Source organism: Pongo abelii, chromosome 16 (assembly GCF_028885655.2).
Source record: "Pongo abelii isolate AG06213 chromosome 16, NHGRI_mPonAbe1-v2.0_pri, whole genome shotgun sequence".
Taxonomy (NCBI): domain Eukaryota; kingdom Metazoa; phylum Chordata; class Mammalia; order Primates; family Hominidae; genus Pongo; species Pongo abelii.
The window spans coordinates 70,405,328-70,420,653 of record NC_072001.2 but is presented as its reverse complement, the minus strand read 5'-3'; the positions used below and the strand labels follow the sequence as shown (position 1 = coordinate 70,420,653).

Below are 15,326 nucleotides of genomic sequence, written 5' to 3'. Positions count from 1 at the left end.
TAATTTTAATAAATCATCTCTTAGGATGCACATAATAGATATTTCAAGCAAGTTTTATTTTTGTTTTGTTTACTCTGGATACCAAAATTATCTGTATAATCAAGCACATAAGACATTCTAAAAACCATAAAGTACCAGGTGATCTAAATAGTGTGAAAACTGATTTGCATTAAAATGTTTCCTTTAAAAGTTAAATTTTAGATACCTTTCACTATAAAATAACAATAACAAAGAGTAACAGCAAAGCCCAGGACATTGAAATAATTGTTACGGTGTCAAGCATTAGAACTCAATAGAAATAATCTATAATCACTTCATTGAAGTCCAAATTCTACCATTAACTTATTTTAAATCTGCATAAACTTGAGGGGTACAAGTACAATTCTGTTCCATGTATATACTGTTAATGGTGTAGTCTTGGTTTTAATGTATCCCTCACCTGAACAATGTTCACTGTACTTGATCTACCATTAATTTCTTATGCAAAATCTCTACTAGAATTAATAGAAAGGATGTTAACAAAGCCAAGAAAACGTTGCCTATATTTTATAGTCATCTCACTTGAGTGAGAAAAGTTATTTCCAATTTTATTTACTTTGGGCTCTAAATGGCTATTTTACTTACCATTTGGAAGCCAGGGGAGTATATAAGCTCTCATCATTAACAGAAGTCGTTAATACATTCTGGTTTACAACATTTAAATACTTCTCAATGTGAATCTGTTACAGAAATGTCAAAGTTTAGGCAATTATTGTGGACTTAAGAAACTCAGCTAATTTACTTCATTAGGTTAATACTCTGAATCCTGTAATTAAGCCAAAACCACAACATGCTATGTATTATTATGTGCCTAAGGTATCATTAGGCATCTCAAGGGCAAATTACTTCAACCATCCCAGAAAGCATAATAAACTGAGACTCAAAGCTTGAGTGACCTGTGGTACACTCTTTTTTTTTGTTTTGTTTTAGACAGGGTCTTGCTCTGTTGCCCAGGCTGGAGGGCAGTGGTGTGATAATGGCTCACTGCAGCCTCAGCCTCCAAGGCTTAAGCAATCCTTCCACCTCAACCTCCTGAGCAGCTGGGACCACAGGCACATGCCACCACGCCTGGCTAATTTTTTTATTTTTTGTAAAGAGACAGGGTTTCCCTATATTGCCCAGCCTGTATGGCACTCTTTACAAATAAAATTGTGCACAACAGTCAATGCATTTTTAGCCAGGTAAATCTACTAGGCAATACAGACATTGAGTAACGTCTTTTTTTTTACAGGGACTTCAAGCAAGCATCCAAAGAAAGCATTTGGTCTTTAGGTAACATTATTTAAATGAGCCAACCCAAAGACTCCAGCTGGGTCCATCCCTTTCACCATCAGGTAATATGACAATGATGTGCTACAAAATATACCACATTTCTCACAGTGTTGGGAGCTGAGAGATGAAGCAGATAATATAGTAGATTAAAAGTCTGAATCAAGAGCAGAGACACTGAAAATAAGAGGTATAGAAGGTGGAGATTGATGGAAGATGGACCCCATTAGCTTGTTTCATAAATGAATATTATCCTGGTCCAAAGACTGGATTCTCCCCTGACCTTAGATCTGTTTGTAATGGTGAAGTTCCTATCTACTTTATTTCTCTGGCCCGATATTGGTATACTTCTTTAGTTTTACCCACTTGATTATAACATTACAAAAACAAATAGCTCAAAATATTTAGGCTATTAGGGGAAAGTCAACTCTTATTTTTTATATACTTTTTTTTTTTGAGACAGAGTCTCACTCTGTAGCCCAGGCTGAAACGCAGTGGGGAAATCAAGGCTTACTGCAGCCTCAACTTCCTGGGCTCAAGCGATCCTCCCACCTCAGCCTCCTCAGTAGCTGGGACTACAGGCGTGTGCCACCATGCCTGGCTAATTTTTTAAAAAAATTTTTTGTAGAGACAGGGTTTCGCCATGTTGCCCAGGCTGATCTCAAACTCCTGGGCTCAAGTGACCTGCCTGCCTTGGCCTCCCAAAGTGCTTGGATTACAGGCCTGCACCACTGCGCCCAGCCAACTCTTCTCTTTTAGAATCTCAGTAAATCCCAGAAAATCTGCAATATATTGGTCAGGCATATTGTTGGATTGACAGTAATTATTTTTCATCGCTTCTTGGCCTTTTGGCTAAGATCAAGTAATAGTAATTATTTTTCATACTCCAAGTTATTTTTATAAAACCACATTTTAGGAGTTGTCACTGCATAATCTTACATTTAACCTACTTAAATTCTTTGTAAAATATGAAAGAATATAAATCAATCAGTTAATAATTATCATGAGAACAAATAACAAAACAAGAATGCTGATGACTGTCCTAAATTCAGCTTTGTTACAGAATTATGCAGGACTCTATGAGAACTGCAATTCCTTTCTTCTAGAGGATGCTTTGTCTCCTTCCAGTATTTTATTTAATATCTAAAGCTCTACTTACTCTTAACCCCACTTCAGTCCTTTTGATTGCTGTTTCAAGACTCTGAACGTCTAGAGTCTCTCCTTTTTCCTCAGGTGAGAATTTTGTTAATTTCTCCTTTAACTGATAAAGGTCTTCATGGATCTATAAGTATAAAAAATGAAAAATATTGAAATAATCCACACATAGTCCACCTATAGCAGTTATTTATCTTAAAGGTTTGCAATGTACTTGAATTGGTAGAGACACAAAGCTGATTTTATGGTATTCATTGAAAAGGACCACTTTTATGGTTGTAAGGCATGCTTTTTTTTTTTTTTTGAGATGGAATTTCACTCTTGCTCAGGCTGGAGTGCAATGGTGTGATCTAGGCTCACTGCAACCTCCACCTCCCAGGTTCAAGCGATTCTCCTGCCTCAGCCTCCTGAGTAGCTGGGATTACAGGTGCATGCCACCACACCTGGCTAATTTTTGTATTTTTAGTAGAGACGGGCTTTCACCATGTTGGTCAGGCTGGTCTCAAACTACTGTCCTCATGATCTGCCCACCTCGGCCTCCCAGAGTGCTGGGATTACAGGCATGAGCCACCATGCCTGGCCTGGTTCTAAGGCATTCTTTATTGAGAATGCTCTATTATTGTCTCTCAGATTGTGAAAAATTATGCTTTCATATTATTTCTGTTTTTCCTTCTCCCATGAGAAATAGATTTAAGATAACACTGCAACTCAAATAGTTTCTACTTTCTTAAGTGGTAAGAGTTCAGTCAGAGATGATAAGAGGTTTGTGCCAGACTCCAATTTCTACAGATTGGTTAAGAGGAAAGAAAACAAAAAACTTCCAGCAAAGAAGTTGTAGCAGAAGCAATGTCTTTCAAAAGACTATTGTAAATGTGTTGTCAGTGCCTGTTGGTTTTCCATCCCAGGCTGGGTCTTCCCCACTTACTGCTCTGAAGAAGTAGTTTGGTAGGTGTTGTGACCTTGATTTTGTTTTATGTAGTGAGAAATGAAAATAATCCCTGAAGAAAAAGGAACACATGTTATTACTTTAACATTTTTCCTTCAATTTGTACTTTCCTTGGAAATGATGGACTTCTCTCCAACATCAGGCACCCTCAAAATAAAATGGGCCCTATGAAATTTGAAAGCACAAGATTCTCTGCATTCATATTAGAAACCAAACTTCAGATAAATACAGATGGCACCAATTATTGTATGGGCTGCTGCCACAAGAAAAACATTTTGTTATGCAAATTTATGAACCCAACACCTGTTTCAGCAATAGTCACACCAATAACAATCTGCAAATTGGGTTGCTAAAGGCATTTTGAAGAAGTTACTTTTTCTCTGTTAGTATAACTGGACTCAACACTGATCCAGCCTGCATTACTGATTAATCTCAAATGTTCCCATGGAGCCAAGTATTCAAAAGATCAGAATTTACATGTTTTCACTGATGGGCATCACAGTCTGGCAGACACATCTGGTCATTTGTACTCTTCACAAATTGTCAGGTAAGGCCTTCAGAGCTCACAGATTGAAATCTGAACATACCTACTGCTTGCTTGTAAGCACTAAGGATAAAGATGTACTTCTTTCTATTGTTTTGTCCAAATTACTGCTGCAAGCTGATTTGCCATCTATTGTCTGAAGACATTTGGAAAGTACAGAGAGGCAGTTCAAGGGCAAGGCCCTTTCTAGGCCTGCATTTTTTGGTTCCTCCTTTGAGGTACTGACTTTCCCTCTTCTAGTATCTGTAGCTCCATGTATCTTTCTGTAATTATGTCTATCAACTACTGGAGGGAGTAAAAACTGTACCAAAGGTTTGTTTTTTTTTCACCTGCCTTGTGTGGACAATGATACTTCATCATAGTGTTGTGAGATAGTATGTAATAGGCTTGGTACATAGCAAGAACTCAATAAAAGGCAGCTGAATATAATTTCTAGCTCTATCACTTATTAGTCACACGATTTCCATATACATCCAAATTTTCTGAATTTCTAATTTCTTTGTCCAGGATAAAAAAGAATTACCCTACTTAAAACTGTTGAATGAAAATGAGGTAATATGTATGAAAATGAATCAATATAGACTTTGGTGCTGACACATATGAACTGGAATCCTGCTTCCTTCTTTACTAAACTGAACTTGGGAAAGTTACGTAGCCTCTTAGAGGCTTAGTGTTCTCATCTGTAAAATGGGAATAATAATAGCTATCTCAGAACAGTGGCAAGAATACAATGAGTAAAAATATAAGTACTTTGTATAGTGTTAAGCACATAGGAGGGCACTGAACAAATGTTAATTCTCCTCTTCTGAACTGTAAAATCTAGTGAAACTCCTTACACTATAACTAATACTCTGTAAATGTTAATTGAATTTATGTAAATGTTAATTGAATAACTTGCTCCCTAATCTTTCTCAAGAGTTTTTCTTTTTCTTGCTAGATATTTTCTCCTCCCCTCTTAACAACCACTCATCTGTTTGTATAATTGCAATAGAGACAAGTACTATAGAAAAAGTTACACCAGACTTGGGTAGAAAAAGAGATTGAGTTCTAAATCTCTGTTCTTTCTTCAAATAGATCCAATCTACCATATTGAAATTTTACATATCATCCATCATCTCTGTGATCATCAAACACCTTATTTTCCATAAATTTTCTACTTGGAGAAAGATTATTATTTTGACAATTTGGGGACAGAGCTACTTAATGAGAAGCCCTTGAAAGATTTAATGCAGCAAAGATTTGCTCTAGACTTTACAAGAGCCATGAAACCAGACTCTATATTGTCAAAAGCAATATAAAATTCCATTTTCTTCATCTCTGCTAGAGTTTGGCTGAGTCATTCTCATCACCTCAATTATCTTTAACTTCATTCTTTTTTTTTTTTTTTTTCCTTTCAGATGAAGTCTCGCTCTTGTCCCCCAGGCTGGAGTGCAATGGCGCGATCTTGGCTCACTGCAACCTCCACCTCCCGGGTTCAAGTGATTCTCCTGCCTCAGTCTCCTGAGTAGCTGGGATTATAAAAGCCTGCCACCATGCTCGGCTAATTCTTGTATTTTTAGTAGAGACAGGGTTTCACCATGTTGGCCAGGCTGGTTTACGAACTCCTGATCTCAGGTGATCCTCCCGCCTCGGCCTCCCAAAGTGCTGGGATTACAGGCATGAGCCACCGCACTTGGCCTTTTATTTATTTATTTATTTTTGACACGGAGTCTTGCTGTGCTGCTTGCTGTGTTGGAGTGTAGTGGTGCAATCTCGGCTCACTGCACCCTCCATCTCCCAGGTTCAAGTAATTCTTGCCTCAGCCTCCCAAGTAGCTGGGATTACAGGTGCCTGCCACCATGCCTAGCTAATTTTTGTATTTTTTAGTAGAGACGGGGTTTTGCCATGTTGGCCAGGCTGGTCTTGAATTCCTGACCTCAAGTGATTCACCCGCCTCGGCCTCCCAAAGTGCTGGGATTACAGGCATGAGCCACCACGCCTGGCCAACTTCATTCATTTTTATATTGTATGCACCTAACAAATCAGACACAATCAGAAAGAATGAAAATAGCAAACTGTCAGTTGAGCTCCCATATTTCCAAGATCATTGTTAACACACAATTGTTGGATTTTTGTGTTAACACACAATTGTTGGATTTTAATTAAAAAGCTAATTTTGAATCATAAGATCAGGTAATATTTGTTACACAAACATGTTTAATATGTGGGTCAAGCAAGCATTTATAAAGATATATTAAGAATATACCACATTTTAATGAAGCATAAAAACAAAGCTTCTAAGATTTACAAAGCATGATTGGAAACTTCCCAGAGTCACTACCACACTTCAAGATTACTTCATGAACATGCCATAGCCTATTTAAGGATCAATACATACTGGATGTATTACAATAGGCAAGATGTTTTACTTCTTTGTACTTAAGTGTCTTCTGTAAATTGGAGCTAAAAAATACTACCTACAACACCTTTGAGAACCACTGGTCTAAAAAACTATTTAATATATCTGACTGATACACAGACCTAACTGACCATACTAGGGTGAAGCATGTAGAAATTTAAAGTACTTCTGCTTTACAGTCTATTGCACACACACACTCACTCACTCACTGACTTGCCAGAAACAATTTGATTGCCTAGGCTAACAACAAAGGCAGTCTACTTTTACAGTAAATGATGTAGCTTGGGGAAATTGGGGCAATTTAGAGTCAGAAGTGAACCTAATCCAAACTATATGTCCTATGGAAGAGGAAAGTGAGGTCCAGAGAGGTGAGTGACTAGCTCAAAGTCACTACTTGTGAGACTGTCAAAGCCATGGTCAGATCTCAGTATTCTGACTCCCTATCAAGTGCTTTCCACTAGACATACTAATTATTGGTAGCCTGTCTGAGGGAAATAAATCATAGCCCCAAGTAGAAGTGGAATCCACGTTGGCACATTTGGGTGGTGCTACATACTCACAAATTCTCAGGATTCATTAAGAAAGTAGGGAAAGTCTTCCAAATTTCCTCACTATACATATTCTACATGTAGAGAATAGAATTTTATACTATACAGGAATCAGTCTTAATAATCTGGTTAACAGGTAGGCTCTCTTCCTCTACACAGCCCTTTACTTGATATGTCCACAGAAATCCTTTTAAACAAGTAGGGGTGCAGATCAACATGGATATGACTATTAGCTCTTCTGATCCATCTCACAAGTCAGTGTCAACAGTTATCTATTACTATAATGTTGTATCCTAGGTAAGAGTCTCCATTATTGTTCTAATTATTTGGAATCTATAAAAAGAGGGGGTATGTGCAGCAAAGAATTAACCTTACCCAAAGAGGGGTCCAGTCTTTGCCCCTGGCTACTGGGAGGTGATCCCTAGGCCCCTGGGATGTCCTGCCTGATAGAAGTGTCTTTGTCTGTGGGCTTTGGCCACCAGACAGTCTAACAACATGATTTATAATGGGTGTTTTGATCCACGCTGTATCAGCTCAGACCTCTGGAGCAGTGGGAGACTAAAAGTATTCACGAGGGGCTGGAGATTAATGGTCAACCACAAGGGCAGTGTGAGATTGAGCCCCAGTAAAAACTCTGGACATCAAAGCCTCAGATAAGCTTCTCTAGTTGCAATATTCTATGCATATTGTCACATATTGTGTCTGGGAGGAAGTAATGCAGGTAATGACGTCCATGACTCCACAGGGATAAGATGACCAAAAGCTCTATGTTTGGACCCCTCCTGGACTCTGTCTTATTCATCTCTTCCCTTGGCTGATTAATTTGTATGCTTTCACTATAATAAAACTGGAGATGTGAGCACAGCACTTCCCTGAGCTCTGCGAATAGTTCTAGTGAATCATTGAATGTGAGGGTGGTGATGGGGCCCCTAAGTTTGTACCCAGCTGGTCTGAAGTGAAGTAGTTCTGGGGACCCCTGAACTTGCAGGTAGTGGGTGTTGAAGTTAGGGCAGTTTTTTGGGGACTCTTCCCTCAGACTTCGCAGTTTGGCTAAACTCATTGCTGCGTGATGGTGAAAGTGAGGGTGAGAAAAGATCAGGTAAGATTTAGGTATGATTCTTAATGGGGAAGTCTATGAAATTGGTGAGTTCGGGGGCTTGTATTTCGGAAAAGGTACATTTAGGGAAGTCTCTCCTAGATGGGAGGTAAGAGATCAAAATTCTGCCAGAAAATTAGATCCCTTTGACGAGTAAGACCCACTTCAGACCAACTGAGTGACAGTCCTGACAGAGTGACCTTAGACAAATGACTTCAAGACTTAGTCAAATGCAGCTATTATATATGTGATAGTTAAAACCGATGATATATGTGGAAATATCTTAAAGTTACCTCACATAAATGTGAAAACAAAATGCCATAATCATTTCAGAAACATCTGAGTGCAACTGTTACAAATTGAGCTGTATTGGACAAGACTTTCTTGACATTTCCCCTATCAAATTAAAAACGTCTTTCACTAAGTTTTTAAATGTCACATTTTTTCATTCCAAGTTATCTTGATTTTTCTGTGTGTTCTCCAACGAGGAACATTTAGATCTAAAAAACTGGGGTGTTTAAGAAAAGCAATTCACATATTTCAATTTGTCTCCAAATTTCTTATCACCTCCTAGAGTGTCCGATTTGTCCCTCCTCCACTCCCGACGTCATGGGTTCAAATTTTTCAGAATGTAACATTTAAAAATGATGCCTCAGCGTGAGGTGAATTTTTCTGAAGTAAAGGTTCCAGGTGAACGGTTTTAGAGTTTTCCCACAGGCAGAAAGTCGTGCTTCTGGGGCGTAACCTATAGGGTAAGTCACCGGGAGTGTGCTGGGCTGTGGGGGAAGGTCTGGGTAGGCATTTTTGGGAGCCTCTCGCGTACTGGAGGCCGTCTAGGGGCGGCGCACCAAATGGGTGAGCGTCTGTGAATCGGCGCGCAGGACCTCGCTCGGAAGTGGCGCGGCTGGGCAGGGCCAGGAGAAGCCCTTTTCCCACCTGGATTAAGATGGATCCGACAGGGTCGTGGTTTTCAGTGTTCTGTGCCATCGCTAGGTCAGGGAACCGCTACCTCCGCGGAGGCGCGGTTTCCAAGCACGAAAACCTTCAGCCGGGGCCGCTCGTCCCCATGGCAACGCCGCGCGCGCGACCTGGCCTGTTCCACGCTGGGAGCGGAAGGGGGTCTAGAGGCGGGGTCAGGCCAGCCTGGTCATTCCGAGAACGCCCTCCCCGGCCTGTCTCCCCCTCGCGCCGGCAGCCGTGGTGCAGCCCAAGGCGGAAGCGACTGCCTGACGGAACCGGCTCGCGAGCGCAGCTATGGCTGCTGGCGTACCCTGTGCGTTGGTCACCAGCTGCTCCTCCGCCTTCTCCGGAGACCAGCTGGTCCAACGTGAGTAGATAGGCGCCTGGGCCGACCTCCGAGGCCCCTGAGCCTCGGCGGGCAACGGACCCAGCACCACGGCCTCTCTGGGCCTCGTCCCCGCCGCGGGCCCTGCGTTCTTCCTCCAGTCAGTGGAGGCGCCCAGTCTCCCCAGGTGGCTGCCCCTAGCTCTTAATCTCGTGCTTTTCTGCCCACCCGGCCTTCTGCGTTCCTTCGGCTTCCTGTGTTAAATGAGACTGATTTCCCGCTCTGCCCAGCCCAGCCCACAGGTTTTTGCGAGGATCCGTTGAGATGAACCTGAAGGCTCTCCGGAAATTGCGCTAGGTTACAGGAGTGTAAGGTGCTGGAATTGTTGATATCGTGATGTTGCTATCCTTGCTGCTCCGGGAGAAAGTGTTTACTCTGAATTCTGAAGTTTATTCTGCTTATTTACTCTGAAGTTTATTCTGCTTCTTAATGTGTACATTATAAGACTTGTTAGCTTTGTCCCTTCCACTCTAGTTATTCACGCCTTTCTTCTGAAGCATGGGCTCTCCGCCAACATGAGTTTTTGAGTATGATTGGGCTAGAGCTTTTGCTTATAGACCCTCATAATGGCTGTCAGACTTAGTAACCCTTAAAAGAGAGAACATGGGACTGCATCATAAGCCAACTCTACTAAAGGGCTCTGTGAAGTTGAATTATAGGTAACTCAAGACTTCTGTTTTAAGTGTATGGCTTAGAATCAGAGCAGTGACTTAGCTGTATGATCTCGAGCAAGTCACCTAACCTACCTACATTCCTTCCTTCCTTCCTGTCTTTATTTCTTTTTTTTAAAGAGACGGGATCTAGCTCTGTCGCCCGGGCTGGAGTGCAGTGATGCGATCATAGCTCACTTCAGCCTCGAACTCCTGGGCTCAAGCGATCCTCCTGCCTCAGTCTCCCGAGTAACTGGGACTACAGGCTCACACCACGAACCTTGGCTAATTTTTTTATTTTTTGTAGAGCCAGGGTCTTGCTATGTTGCTCAGGCTGGTCTCCAACTCGTGGTTTCAAGTGATCCTCCTGTCTTGGCCTCCCAAAGTGCTGCGATTACAGGCGTGAGCCACTGTGCCTGGCTACCCTTCACTTTTTCTTTTCTCTCCTTTTTTTAATTTTTGTTTTGAGATAGGGTCTCACTCTGCTGCCCAGGCTGGAGTGCAGTGGCGTTATCTCGGCTCACTGCAACCTTTGCCTCCTGGGCTCAAGCCATCCCCCTACCTCAGCCTCCCAAGTATCTGGGACTACAGGTGGGTGCCACCACGCCCGGCTAATTGCCCCCCCTCTCCTCGTCATACGGGGTTTGGCCATGTTGCCCTGGCTGGTCTGGAACTCCTGGGCTCAAGTGATCTGCCTGCCTTGGCCTCCCAAAGTGCTGGGATTACAGGTGTGAGTCACCACCGCGCCCGGCCCCTTCACCTTCTATCTATAAAGTAGGGATAATTTTCACAGGATTGTGCTTATCCCCGAGTCTGGCACATAGTAAACATTTGATAAATCATAGACATTATTATTAAGGCACATTACTATCTCTGTAACCCTCAATTTCCTGATCCTTAAAATGGGGCATATGAGCCTATTTCAGGAGTATTTGAAGGACAGATGATGTGACATTTTGAACACACTGTAAACTGTAAAGCATTGTATAATTATAATTTCTTTGCTACACCTGTCAAATGACAGAACTAGGTAAGATGTCCCTTCAGTGCAGATATTATATGACTTAGTTATCATTTGTGATCACTTAGAAAGTTCCTTGCTAGGATAAAAGCTTAATTATATCATTTAATTAAGTGGTAACTAACTGGTCTAATTAGGCCATTTTCTTACCTTTAAGCAGTGCTCCTTCCCATTTCCTCCCTTCCCTCCTTTCTTCCTTCTTTTCTTCCTTCCTTCCTCTTTTTTCTTTAATTGTTTCATTGTAAAACTAGTGCATACTAAGTAAAATTTAGCATACAGAGAAAAGAAAATAGCCATAGTCTCATTACCCAACTACAAATACTGCTAACGTTTCTTCCAGTCTTTTTTTATTGCAGTTTCTTAAAAAGAAATAATTGTAATTACATTTGATACACAATTATTTCTGTTTTTTTAAATTTTTTAAATACACAGTTCTTATCCTCAGATTTGTCAAAAATTAGTTTCTCACATATATCCATCTAGTGAATAAACCAGAATTTGCTCAAGATTCTTAAAGATGTAACTAACTTTCCAAAAGACTTACATGCATTTGGAATCCTATTAGCGATACATGAAAGTCTTTTCAAGACAATCTCGGGAATATTAATTACTCTAAACGCTATAGTGCTCTGTTGTGTGCTTTAATGATCCCAATCGGCAAACATGGTCACTGCCTTGAAGTAGCTAATTATCTGTAGTTAGCAAATAGTAATGTTGTACTTCTGTAAAGTGTATTAGCATTACTGGGGGTAAAATTAATTCTGTAAAATAATCCATTTTATCTCTGTATGTAAAATGCTCTTAGATAATTCCAATTCAGGTTAAAATCAGATGACCTTTCCATTGCAACTCGTTACTGTCATGTAGTAAAAAATAAAAGAAGAAAAGCTAGTGAGCAGATTACTTGAGTAAGGAAAAGTGAACCACAAAAGAGGGCTTATCATTTCTTCCAAGGTTGTGAATAGAGTAGCAGTGGATAGCGTTAAAATGAAGTATTTGCTGAGCATTCATTCTTTGACTGTAATTAAAGCTGGGATTAAATTAATCACAGGTTGACTCTAATTTTGAGGTAAGAGATGGAGCCCACATAATATTTTGTCAAGTGTTCGGTGATATTAGGCCATAGAATAGTTTTGGATTGAATTGGATCTACCTTTTTGGGAAAGTTTGGTTCTACTTCATGAACAGCGAGAGAAACCTTTAGGGTTCTCCAATTTCTCTTTCCGTGGACAGCTGATCTATCTTAGTGCTTTTAACCACCAGTGGGAAATATAACCAAATAACAGCTTATTAGAATTATTCTTAAAACAGTCCAAATGCAGTGGTGCATGCTTGGAATTCCAACACTGTGGGAGGCCAGGGCGGGAGGATCACTTGAGCACAGGAGTTCAAGACCAGCCTGGGCAACATAGGGAGACCTAGTCTCTACAAAATAAAAATAAAAATGTTAACAGATTAGCTGGGCACAGTGGTATGTGCCTGTCGTCCTAGCTCCTTGGGAGGCTGAGGTGGGAGGATTGCTTGAGCCTGGGAGATCAAGGCTGCAGTGAGTTGTGATGGTGTTACTGCCCTCCAGCCTAGGTGACAGAGCGAGACCCTGTCTCAAATACACACACACACACACTTAAAATAAGAATCAGTAGGCCTCTACTATGCGTAAAGTGCATGCATGGACTTCATTAGAAACTTTTTCTTTTTGTCACTCAAAGGCCTTATTTGCAGTATTCTGGGTGGATGTCTGACATCGGATAAAAGGGGCATTACTGACAGGGTAGATATTTTATTTTATTATATTTTATTTTATTTTATTTTTGAGATGGAGTCTCGCTCTGTTGCCCAGGCTGGAGTGCAGTGGCACAATCTCGGCTCACTGCAAGCTCCGCTTCCTGGGTTCGTGCCATTCTTCTGCCTCAGCCTCCTGAGTAGCTGGGACTACAGGCACCCACCACCAAGCTCGGGTATTTTTTTGTATTTTTTAGTAGAGACAGGGTTTCACCGTGTTAGCCAGGATGGTCTCCATCTCTTGACCTCGTGATCTGCCCGCCTCAGCCTCCCAAAGTGCTGGGATTACAAGTGTGAGCCACCACACCCGGCGACAGGGTAGATTTTTAAAAGGGAAATGAAGCCTCAGGATGCTTGAGGGATTTGTAATACACGATATGAGAGCAAATATTTACTCCATGGCCAGAGCTCTTTCCACCTCACATATATTTTACAAAAGTTTTACTTTATTCTGGAAAAGTATATTCTGATGAATATTTATTAAACAGAGAGACAGTCTCTGTTCCAGTTACTGCAGCTAAAATAATGCCTAAGATACTGTTCCTGCCCTTGAGAGGAATGTAGAAGGTGTATCCTCCGTGTGCAGGCATGGTGGCTCACGCCTGTAATCCCAGCACTTTGGGAGGTCAAGGCAGGCAAATCACTTGAGGTCAGGAGTTTGAAACCAGCCTGGCCAACATGGAGAAACCCCATCTCTACTAAAAATTCAAAAATTAGCTGGGCACGGTGGTGCATGCCTATAATCCTAGCTACTCAGGTGGCTGAGGCAGGAGGGTCACTTGAACCCAGCAGGCAGAGGTTGCAGTGAGCTGAAATCATGCCATTGCACACCACCCTGGGTGACAGTGGGACCCTGCCTCAAAGTCTCAAGAAAAATAAAAGAAAGAAAGAAAGTGTATGCTCCACCTGTGAAAATATTAAAATGAAAATACGTAACTTTTAACATTTTACTCTACTTCCCTAGAAGGAACTTTAGATAGAAAAGTCCCTGGAAACTTGTTTGGTTTTAAAGTATGTAATGCCAACTCAGCAACTGTAGTCCATTCAGTTTCTATTATCTGAACAAAATTATTCCTTTTAGTGAAATGTAGAAATTTAGAGCTCTTATAATCATAGCAAGCATTTATATGTATATCTGTACTCTTCCCAAACATGTTTTCACATTATTTAGTTTGGTCTTTGTATCCCTGTGAAGGTAGGTTGTGTCCATTTTGCAGATGAAGAAACTGTGCTTTGGAAATACTAAATGACTTGCCCAGGTGCTGGGGCTTATGTTCAAATTCAGGATTTGTATGCAAGGGAATGTGTGAATGTAATGTGTTGAGATTCCTTAGCAGTCAGAACTATTTTAATTTAAGGTGGTGGCACTGGTGTAAGCAATGAGAGAGAAGATTAACCCCTAAACGATTTTAAAATATGCTCATATTGCCATTTGGGATAGTCTTAATTCTGAATGGAGGGGAAAAAAATTGTTGCCATCAAAACCAATAAATGCAGCATATTTAATATGTGTATTATATTAAATACATATTAAAAAAGAGCATTATGCATACCTGATACGTAGTCTAACAGTGTCTGAATTTTTATTTTCTTAATTGAGTGAACTCAGAGATGTTATGTATTGGTGATTGTTATCGTACAGGATTAACATTAAAAATAAAGGGTTATTTGAGATCATTTCTAACATCTCTTCTAGATGTAAAATTCTATGTTATTGGCCGGGCGCGGTGGCTCACACCTGTAATCCCAGCACTTTGGGAGTCCGAGGGGGGCTGATCACCTGAGGTCAGGAGTTCGAGAGCAGCCTGGCCAACATAGTGAAACCCCATATCTACTAAAAATGCAAAAATTAGCCGGGTGTAGTGGTGCGCACCTGTAATCCCAGCTACTCGGGAGGCTGAGGCAGGAGGATTGCTTGAACCCGGGAGGCAGAGGTTCTAATAAGCTCAGATCGCGCCACTGCACTCCAGCCTGGGCGACAGAGTGAGACCCGGTCTTAAAGAAAAAAAATTCTGGGTTATTATGTTACTTATTTTTATGCAAGATTTATATAATGCTTCTTAACTTGACTTAATTTTTTTTCTCTTTTAGTTTTTGAAAACTTAGGAATCAAGCCTCATTTTAAGGTTGCAGTAGATGACTTAGGGAGTAGAAAATTTAACCTTTTGTGTTTGAAATTCAGATGCATTTACCCGTAGAAATAACCCTCCAGTCCTCAGGTTTCTGAAACTGCAAAACCAGAAAGCACAATTATATAATGGGTAAACTAGGCCTTGGAGAGTTACACAGGAAAGCTAGCCATATTCATGACATTGCTTCTTTGGAAAACATGCATTCTTCTGCAAGATTGGGAATTTGTTTCTAGGTCTGTCAGACTCCTATACTTGCAAAAGTATCTTGAAGTAACTTACTAAAGAGAACATTGTTATTTCAAAGGTAGAGGCTATTGTGCTGCTTTGACACCATTGTCTAGCAACACAATGGAGATAAAAGCTTGAGTCTTCAAATGTGTGTTTTTCTGTAGCTTCGTGAG

General features: G+C 40.8%; 2 protein-coding genes across 34 annotated transcripts in view; one reads left to right on the top strand and one right to left on the bottom strand.

The window, feature by feature from the left end:
* IQCH (IQ motif containing H) overlaps positions 1-9,106 on the bottom strand; it is a 247,385-nt gene extending 238,279 nt beyond the window's left edge. For 20 of the 27 annotated variants that reach the window (XR_008513644.1, XR_008513645.1, XR_008513646.2 and 17 more), the window contains exons 1-3: positions 8,932-9,089; positions 2,468-2,590; positions 625-719 (exon numbers count right to left, since the gene is read on the bottom strand). Coding sequence is in view for 19 of the 27 variants with exons in the window: in XM_054531593.1 (XP_054387568.1) it covers positions 625-719; positions 2,468-2,590; positions 8,932-8,982 (269 nt within the window). In the remaining 8 variants the exon portion in view is untranslated. Of the gene's footprint in view, positions 1-624; positions 720-2,467; positions 2,591-8,931 lie in introns of those variants that run through there. The other 7 variants (XM_063716191.1, XM_009249954.3, XM_054531610.1 and 4 more) reach the window with 3 other exon arrangements.
* Positions 9,107-9,174: 68 nt separating this feature from the next.
* Positions 9,175-15,326, top strand: part of AAGAB (alpha and gamma adaptin binding protein) — a 59,119-nt gene continuing 52,967 nt past the window's right edge. Inside the window, exon 1 of one of the 7 annotated variants that reach the window (XM_063715985.1) lies at positions 9,175-9,322. In XM_063715985.1, the coding sequence (XP_063572055.1) occupies positions 9,250-9,322 (73 nt within the window). In that variant the 5' untranslated portion in view covers positions 9,175-9,249. 7 annotated transcript variants of the gene reach the window in all.